General features: G+C 32.2%; 1 protein-coding gene across 2 annotated transcripts in view; it reads right to left on the bottom strand.

Annotated features, from left to right (window-relative positions):
* LOC145293954 (uncharacterized) overlaps nt 1-2,824 on the bottom strand; it is a 26,603-nt gene extending 23,779 nt beyond the window's left edge. The window contains exon 1 of one of the 2 annotated variants that reach the window (XM_080140821.1): nt 2,651-2,824. In XM_080140821.1, coding sequence (XP_079996947.1) covers nt 2,651-2,659 — 9 coding nt within the window. In that variant the 5' untranslated portion in view covers nt 2,660-2,824. The remainder of the gene's footprint in view (nt 1-2,650) is intronic. The other variant, XM_080140823.1, reaches the window with a different exon arrangement.
* Nucleotides 2,825-10,816: the final 7,992 nt, after the last annotated feature.

Raw genomic sequence — 10,816 nt, 5'->3', positions numbered from 1 at the left:
CTTTAATCCTAGGTTTATTTATGGTGTCTTTTACATTTAATAAAAACCTTTCCAATATTTGCTGATGAGAAAACCTTGTTTGATAAAAAACTATATGTAATAATTATTGTCCGTAACTTGATGCCTACCACAATAAAAACACTATTTTCCGAAACGATCGTACAAATAATTGATTTTGTTGTTGTTCCTTCTTATGAAACAGATTTTTATTTAATTATAATTTGATTTTTAAATTATCAATCACATTACTAAATATTATATTAGCTCTAGGATATTTACCTATCGAGCTTATTATATATCTAAATTACAACAAGCACTTTTTCTTTCCCTGTATTTTAATTAAACTAGTAATTTTACTATTACATTAAAATACACTCTGCTCTTTATACTATTGTTCTACTCTCCTTTAAATTATATATATATATATATATATATACATATATATATATATATATATACATATATATATATATATATATATATATATATATAAAATGTTGGAATAAGACATTCCATGTATTAATGTATATTTAAAATTTCGGTTATGTAGAAGAATAGATGACTTGGGTTAGCAGCAAATAATGTCTGCATAAATATTCGCATCTTACCTAATTATCTTTTTGCGTAACATAATAAATAAAAATCTATTGTTTCATTGTTTTGAATTTGTTTTGGTATTATGAAAATGAAAAAATATGTTACTTTATGAAATAGTAATTGGTTTCTTCATACTATTGTTCTACTCTCCTTTAAATTATATATATATATATATATATATATGTACATATATATATATACATATATATATATATATATACATATATACATATATATATACACATATATATATATACATATATATATATACATATATATATATACATATATATATATATACATATATATATATACATATATATATATATAAATATATATATATACATATATATATACATATATATATGCATATATATATACATACATATATATATACATATATATATATACATATATATATATACATATATATATACATATATATATATATACATATATATATATACATATATATATATACATATATATATATACATATATATATATATATACATATATATATATATACATATATATATACATATATATATATATACATATATATATATATATATATACATATATATATATACATATATATATATACATATATATATATACATATATATATATACATATATATATATACATATATATATACATATATATACATATATATATATACATATATATACATATATATATATACATATATATATACATATATATATATATATATATATATATATATATATATATATATATATAAAATGTTGGAATAAGACATTCCATGTATTAATGTATATTTAAAATTTCGGTTATGTAGAAGAATAGATGACTTGGGTTAGCAGCAAATAATGTCTGCATAAATATTCGCATCTTACCTAATTATCTTTTTGCGTAACATAATAAATAAAAATCTATTGTTTCATTGTTTTGAATTTGTTTTGGTATTATGAAAATGAAAAAATATGTTACTTTATGAAATAGTAATTGGTTTCTTCATAAATATTTTTTAGAAAAATAAAATAATTTTTTTATCTGGTACCGTTTGCTACGGACTTCGTGTCGCCTATTCTTCTGTTTCACCAAAATTTTTAATAAATGAATGTTAAAATAAACTGTTTAGTAAATTAATGCTAACATAAATTCTTCAATAAATGGACGTTAAAATAAATTATTTAATACGAGAATATTAATATCAAATATTTATTTTGTTTTATATTTTTGGATTCCTTGCATTATTCTATCTTGCTTTTCATGTCAATAACGGAATATGTCTTATTTTTACCGATATTGGAAAATCAATGACTACTTTACAACGCGACAACGTCCTGCTGGGTGATAATGGCTAAGTCCCTGAAGAATTTGAGATCGCGGAGTCGCTGTAATATTTTATGCAGCGTGTCTCGGGCAAAACGAGTCTGGCGACGTCAATCCATCTCTTTGGCTTCAGAGCACATACGGCACTTGGTCTTACCAAATGGTCACCCATTTTAGCACTGACCAGGCTCGACGCTGTTTAACGAGAACCGGTGTAGCACTCTGAACGTTTCAATAGAAATACTTTATATTATTAACATTCGTTTATTAACGATTAAATATAAGGCATAATCGCGTTGACACGCCGGTTCTCATTAGATCACCGAAGTTAAGCAACGCTGAGCCTGGTTAGCATCAGATAATTGAACATTTGGGAATGCCAGACACTGTATGTAGTAGTAGGACGTCGACACCTTTCTGCAAAAACTGCGGAAATAACGTCGTCATCTCCTCTAATCGAGATATACATGCGACTAGAGACCGCTTGTGAATTTCATATTCCCTAGACACTTCTTCTTTCGGCGGAAACCGGCTCAACCCCCTTAGGGTGAATACCGCTGGCTCACTAGCAATTAATAAATACCGAAAACTTCATTAAAATCGGATAATTATCTGGTGTCGGGTGGATATTTTTTTCGATCAGAGGTAAAATTAATTTTTTTTTTGTTAACAAAACAATTCACTTTCATTAGTCGGTCCTCAATCAAAATAGAAAAGAAGCCTAACTTACCATCGTCATGGCGGCTCAAGGTTTAACTTTATAATGTTAATGGGCCTTTCGTCTTCCCTTGTAAGAACAGTAGATCAAATTCAGATGGATCGCGTTTATCATTGACTTTTTATGTCTCCCACTTGAGAGGCTTTGTTAGTTTTGAATGTCAGCATTGGTACTGCGTCTTTATATATAGGTATATATATATGGAAAATGGATGACGCCTCTGACGGATGTGGGCGGAGTTGTCAACCAGGAAAACCGGCGAATATCCTTATATTTTTTCTACCGCTTCTTGGAAGATAAAAAAATGTAAGGTGTAAGTGGGCATCAGAGATAGTCAGGTAGGGGTGGGGGTAAAATGCAATTAAGGCCAATTCTATCACACACACACACACACACACACACACACACACACACACACACACACACACATATGTAAGCTTAACGGATCGTAGCGTAACGGGTTTTGGCCATTAAAATAAAATTTTCATTAGCAGCGAGAAAGAACAAAAAGCTTTTTTTTAGCGATATGTTTTGAATAAATTCAATTATTTACGAAAGTGCATTTTTACCTAAATGCGAGTTGGGAATAATTTTCCCTGCACTTTCGTAAATAATTAAATTAATTCAAAACATATCGCTAAAACCAAAACAAACAACATCTAAGTAAATCGCGATATATCCAGATAGTCGTGCGAGATGGGTCAGTGGTAAGGGGTCTAAAGGGTTCAGCCACTCTGATGAGTTATATACGACGAAACACGTGTCAGTGGATAATTATATTTTAAAAATAATATATATACCGCTCCCCATGTGGGGGTACCAAGTTAGTTAAAGGGAAAATTATTCCCAACTCGCATTTAGGTAAAAATGCACTTTCGTAAATAATTGAATTCATTCAAAACATATCGCTAAAACCAAAACACATCACATCTAAGTAAATCGTGATATATCCAGATAGTCGTGCGAGATGGGTCAGTGGTAAGGAGTTTAGGCTCATTACCGTGGGGTCCTGATTTCGCATCTTGCTAGATTCAGCCATTCTGATGAGTCGTAGATGACGAAACATGTGTCAGTGGATAATTATATTTTAAAAATAATATATATATATAATTATTTACTATAATAATTATTAAACACCTACAGACACTAGTGTTTCATCCTTCCAGAAATCATCAGTGCAGGGTGTCACACCATTCGATAGATTCGAACCCGGCAGCAGAAGCCATCTCTGGCTTCATTAGCAAGGACCTAATTCATTTGGTTACCATTAACCGCGAGAAATATTGCTGAAATTTAAACATTGGTATCATTACGAAGCTCTGTCTCCGGATGACAAATATTGAAAAATTGGCCAAAAACATTAATTCCTTCACCCTCAAACTGGGCAGTTTTCTACAAGGAGGGATCGATATTTCGTCAACATTTTCACAAGTCATCGTCTCCGTTGGATTAACTATGCTTAATTCAAACGCTCGTGACTTCTGGTTGCGCGATGGACACATCAGCTAAGATGTTAGTTTTTTTTTTTCGCCTTCTTTTCCTCCTTTGCATTACGGGTTCGAGCCTGCCTGTCTACTACCACTTTTGTTTTTTTAACACCTCTCTCCACTCTGTTGTTTTCATTCCCATCCCAGAGGCTTCTTACTACACCACCTCTTCACACCCGGACAACGTCGAGTACTCCCGCTAGTCTAAAATAAGTGACTATTTGTGACTAAAAGAAAATGAAATATTGATCAGGATTAAATATAAAAGGCCTTAATATCGATTAAGAGAATTTTTTCTTTGTAATAACGTGCAACTACGTGTGACGTAAAACACTCATGAAACATTTTATATGTAGTTTATAGCACCCCCCAAGCTACTGAGCATAGAGTAGAGGAAAGTGACGTTACTTCTGAATATAAGAAAAACCGACTTTACTTTATATATAAAACTAGCGGGGCTACCGGACGGTTTCTGTGACAAACGTGCAACATACTTCTATTAATATTACTATCTATTTAGCTCTTTCTATCCATTTCTCTATCATTATCTCTTTTTTCCTCCCCTGTTTTTCTCTTTCGTCTTCCCACTTACTCTTTGTCCTCCACACAGCCGTTCTTCTTTCTGCACACACACACACACACACACACACACACACACACACACACACACACACACACACACACACACACACACACACACACACACGACTCTCATTTATATAGATTACTCGAGGAATTAATCGACATAAGGAAAGTGTCTCTTTGATAAAACATCAGAGTTAATTCCCTGCAGTGTGTAAAATGGCGGAAAAATCGACCCCCTGATGATTTAAGGTCAAAGAATGAATATTTGTTTTTTCTAAAATTTAGATATTATTTACCCAGGGCAACGCTGAACAAAAATATACCAAACTTTGTGGCTTTTTGTTTAGTAGTTTTTTTTAACTTTTAGCTGGACATACACAAACAGCACTGAGTAATCTATAAAAGAAAATTGAATATCGAATGCAACAGCAAGTCCTAGACACATATACCAGAAAGAACATTGGGAAATGCGTCCTACACCATCCATGCAATTCCTACGGCTAGGTATCTAGAAAATGGAGCTATTAAGCTTGACATAGTTACATAAGACAAGAAGGAGAAAGAAGCAACCTTAGTAGAAGTTAGTGCTCCAATGATGCTGGGTTAAACAGCTGAGATGAAAAAGATAACGAAACACCAAGATCTCATTTAAGACATGAAAAGAAACCGGAATCTTAGGAAGATCTCCATCGTTCCAATAATTATAGGAGCCACTGGATTCATGAAAAAGATTTTCAAAAACTAAATATGCAATAGATATACGAACAATTGTATTTAAAGGGATGGTCAGAATCTTAAGAAGGTCTCTCAGTTGGAATGTATGAAATAGCGGTACAATGCCTCATGTCCAGCTAGAACAAATGATAAGAAAACTAGGGGTTGTATTACAATACACAGGCGTACGAAAAAGTGGTCAAAAATTTTTTAAAATATAATAAATAAATGTTATCAAAGGTAAAAATACACAAGGTTTATCGATATATGTGAAAAATACAAATGGCGGCGAGCGCTCTGTTAAAGACTTTAGTTTTAAATAGTTTGGGAAAATGAATTCAAACTAAAAAAGCATATAAAATACTGTCAGAAGCCCACTCAATATATATTACCGTGAGATAAGCTGACATATATTAAGTAGGTTTCTAGTAGTCTGTATAATTTTCTAGTTTGAACCCATTTTCACAAACTTAACGTATTTAACAGAACTCGCCGCCAATTGTATTATTCACATATATCGATAAACACTGTATGTTTTTCGAACCGACTAAACATTTTAAAGAGAGTAAATCCACTAAAAACTTCCAGACTGGTAGAAGAGTAACTTATCTTGCCTTTGATAATATTTATTTGTTATATATTTGTTTTTTTATTTTTCGATCAGTTTTCGTACATCTGCGTATTCTAATAGAAACCCGAAAATGAAAAACAAACAAAAAATAAACAAAATAAAGAAAAGAGAAAACTGCCTTTCATATAATAGATATGATTCGAATGTCAACTTCGCGAGAAAAGAAGCGGTTAATAATAATAGAAATCGTGCACATACTATGTAAATTGACTAACCGGGAATGTTTTTCGTTCGCCTTAATGACGTGTTTTCATTAGCATTTGAAAAGATAATAGTCATTTTAAATAACACGTGTAATGACAGCAAGTCAAAACGATGCAATTAAAAGGTGAGCAATCGATAAAAGAATGCATAAAAAATTTACTGAAATACATTATTGAAATGAGAATACTTAACTTAGAATATTGTAGCCTCGCAGGCCGGTTATAATCAAGACAAACAGTGGGATAGTTAATAAAAAGTGTATTAGCAAAAGTATGTTGCAGCAGAAGTACGCATCATTATAATGGGGGCCATACCTGGCACAAATCCCTACTCAACAACGTGTTAGATGTATGCATATAGTCTCTGGGTAAGTCCCATTATTACAGAAAAGGATATATCAGCTTACCCCACAACAGTAAGGGACTACAATACCCATCTCAAGATGGGTAAAATTAATCCATCAACAAAACAGGTATGCACCACTTTTACATCTCTTTGCGAAGATTAAAATCAATACAATAACGCTACTTAACGTTATGGCTAAGATCATTATGCCAATTTTGATCATAATCGATTATATGACATTTATTCAAGGCTAGCGGGGTTCTCTCGGCATTGCCGGGTCATAAAATATGTTTAATTATATTTTAACTCATGCAGATTTTGTATTTATCATTACAGAGCCAATTCTCTATTGAAAATTATATTGTACCTAATATATAGTAGTGATGTCAAAAGTAAAATAAATAAATAAATAAATAACTTGAGTGTCATTGGTTAGAATCGAAACCAAAACACTTACACCCCGGCCTCGTCTCCTACCGATGTAGCCATCGAGAGATAAATAAGAAAGACTTAATTTTAAACGACTTGAAAAAAATTAATTGAATTTGGGCATACTCAGAAAGAAGTAAAAATATGTCGGCAAGTTGAAATGAACATTTTACATTTCAACTTGCCGATACATGTCTTTACGAGTTATTCATCCATCCAAACAAAGATTTTACTCGTTATAAACCATCCTTGGTGTATGGTTACTATTTACTGCTAATTTCAGTATCATGTGACCAGTAGTTTAAGAGTTTATCGGTTAAATATTTACACACAGACAGACATACATACATCTACTGCTTTATTTATATAGAAAATTTCTAAAATTTAAGGCTTAAGTTTAAGGGATCTTCAGAAGAAATTAAAATGAAGTAAATTTATTACTCAAAATAGACTGATAAATCTTATAGAAATTTCTAAGTTCGCACTGACTTACTACATTCACATATAAGTGTTACTTTTGAGATCTTGAAAGATTTCCATCTATTAAAAATTCTCAGAGTTAACATCTTCATATTAAAAACTTGTCAGCTTTAGAAAGAGACAAATATAGCGTATCGAAACGAACCGGAAGAAAGAAAGAGGGTAAGCAATTAGAACCATTTGCGTTTCAACATTTGTTCGAATCACATATAGGTGTCTAATCTACTTCACTCTTACTGGGCACCGTTCCCAGTGATCATTCCCTTTGTTGCTGCGGTGAGTAAAGAATGTCATAATCAAAACTGTTCAACGTCGGAATTTCTTTTGTGATTTTATATTTCTCGTTTGGATGCTCCAAATGCCCAAAATGTGGTTAGTACCGTCCTCATTATTTTCATGAAACTTTACAAACATTATTCCAGAATCGAAGATGTTTTCTATGATTAGCTAAACTAATACCCCGATGATGTGAGTGGCTACTCAGTTCGTGCAAACAGAGTTTCACACATATTCACATACTTACAAATATGCATAGTTTCCTTAACTGACACTCGCATAACAACACTATTAGATACCTACCGGAGAGAGCCGGAATGCTTACTAGAGAAAGCTTGAATTCCTACTAGAGAGAGCTTGGATGCCTAACGGAGCAAGCTTGAATGCTTACTGGAGAAAGCTTGAATGCTTACTAGAGAGCGTTTGAATGTCTACTGGCGAGAACTTGAATGCCTACTGGAGAGAGCTTGCATGTTTACTAGAGAGAACTTGAATGCCTACTGGAAAGAGTTTGAATGCTTACTGGAGGAAGCTTAAATGCTTACTAGAGAGAGTTTGAATGTCTACTGGCGAGAACTTGAATGCCTACTGGAAAGAGCTTGGGTTAACTTTGTTAACCGTGCTTTGGGAAGCAAAAATCAACGGTTTGAAATTTATTTATATATTATTTTTTTATATATCATTTATTTATATATTATTTATTTATATATTATTCCTTTATATATTATTTATTTGTATATGTAAATTGAATTACTTTTAAGGTCTAAGTTTATCATTTGCTCCCTTTTATTGCTCTTTTGTTGGTTTCATTTTGTTTTCATGCCTTGTTACCTAGATACGAATTTTAGTAACGACCACAATGAACTTAATCACCTTTTCTTTGGAGGAAGTAATGCTTGGGAAATATACATCTTAAGATCAACGAAAACAAAGAAGTTAAAACTAAAACATTTTATGTTTTTTTAGAGTTTATTTATTCCGATGCCCCCCGCCCCATAGTCATATTTTGAAACTAATTTTTTAAAATTCCATTATATTTTGATATAGGCGCTACTATCGGGGACATAAGTTGCAGGGATACTATGTTGGAAGTTGAGCAGCAAGATGTTTGTTCACATTACATTGGAACTTCTGCATGTCAGTGCAGTTGGGAAAACAGGAACCCAGAAGGGAGTTGTAGAGTCTAGCAGTTCTGGGGAAGAAACTATTAGAGTAGAAGGCTTTTTTGCATCTAGGGATCTCTACTGTGTAGGGGTGGGATTTCGCTGCTTGTCGGTTTTGACGAGGGTATTTAGGTCGAGGGGACAGGGGATTGTAGTTCGTCAGAGCATCCATCATTAGAATACTTGTAAAATAGGCAGAGGGATGCAATATTTCGTCGTTGGGACAGACGTTGAAGCTTATATGACAATTCAGGATCTATGAGGTTGGCGACACTTTTTGAACCCTGTTCAGGAGTGAGAGACTATTAAACAGATGCACCAGCCCAAATGTGACAACAATACCCCAGACCCAGAATATTTGGATGCGTATATTTCAGTTTGATCAAAGGGAGTGATCCATTATCATAGAGTCTGCGTCCGAGCTTGATATGCATAAAAAATAAAAATAGAAAGTTAACTTAATTTTATTTACAACTTGAAATTCATAGAAATAAAAAAAGAAGAGAACTGTTAATAAAGGTTTTGCCTTAAAGAAGGGAAGTCTAGTTGTAATGTCCTTTTACTCTGTTGATTGCGATATGTTGCTGGCCCTGTGCAGTTCTAGGAAGTCCACCCTCCCAGATTTTACCTTCTCTCTTTGAGAAGGGATTGCTAACCTCTTGGGGCGCCCCTACCGACAGGCTAGAACGCTTCTTCTCGGGAGGAGAGGGGGAGGGGTACTGGCTTTTCAATTCCATTTTCCTGGCCCTTGTATCACGTCTTCTCACCGTGGGAGGGAGATAAATACATTTGCCTCCATGGTGGGGGTGAAATATATTTCAATTAATGTGACTTTCGTACACCCCTTCCTGTTCAATCAGTGTTCAATAAATTGGTGGAAATATCCTCAAAATTAAACATTATAAAACCTTAGAAGAATAATCAAACAGATAATATGGCGTTATGAATCGAACGTAGAGACTTGCAAAGAGGAGGTGCAATAGCAGTATACGAATTTTGAGGGAATTTTTGACACCCCTAACAGAAAACTGCGAATAAAATATAGAAAACTCGTAATTTCTCTTTCTAAAGTGGGTTATTTATTTTCTTTATAGAATATGCTTCCAAAATAAACTATTTTAGTTGTTTAAAAAATAATAGAAATATTATTTTTCATTGTTTAAAAAACATTGTTTACAAAGTGCGTGCGTGCGCTCTGGGAGCCATTTTGTTACGTAATGAAATCAATTGATTTTTATGAGATGGATATTTTTCAATTTTTAAACTTTAAAAATCTATCAAAATTTTCCTATTCGTTCAATTGTTACGTTTTTTTCAGGGTGAATGTAAAATTTTATGCTCTTTCCGATAAACTGAATATAATATTTTAGACAAACGTTGTTTTATAAATTCACCCCCCCATTTTGAAATGTCTATGAGAATTTTAATAATTAATTTTGGTCGACACGTTTTATATATCACAAATTGAAGATAAAACATCAATAAATAAAATACTCAAATTTAAAACAACAAAAAAATATCACTTATCTGTAAATTTACCGGTAAAGTCCAAAATGTACATCCTTCTTTTTTCGATAACCACGTGTTTGTTTTTTTGTTTTTTTGTTTTTACGTGGAAGCTTAATTTTTGTTTAGAATTTTCCAGTCATTATTTTTCGGTCAGTGTATATTTTTATATTTAATTCCTGGTTTCCTTTTTTTCGATATAAAAAAAAAGACGAAACCCTATAATGCAGATTTATAGTATAAAAAATCCAGGTATTTCTTTAAGATATTAAAAAAAAAAAAATTACATTGCATATCTTCGTCATTTCGTAATCCGTGTAAATCCAAAAATGAAAAATCCCAGTTTTCATGTACGATA

Source organism: Euprymna scolopes, chromosome 15 (assembly GCF_053919585.1).
Source record: "Euprymna scolopes isolate OS-2025 chromosome 15, ASM5391958v1, whole genome shotgun sequence".
Classification (NCBI taxonomy): Eukaryota; Metazoa; Mollusca; class Cephalopoda; order Sepiida; family Sepiolidae; genus Euprymna; species Euprymna scolopes.
The sequence above is the reverse complement of the archived record's forward strand: the minus strand, read 5'-3'. Positions and strand labels throughout refer to the sequence as shown.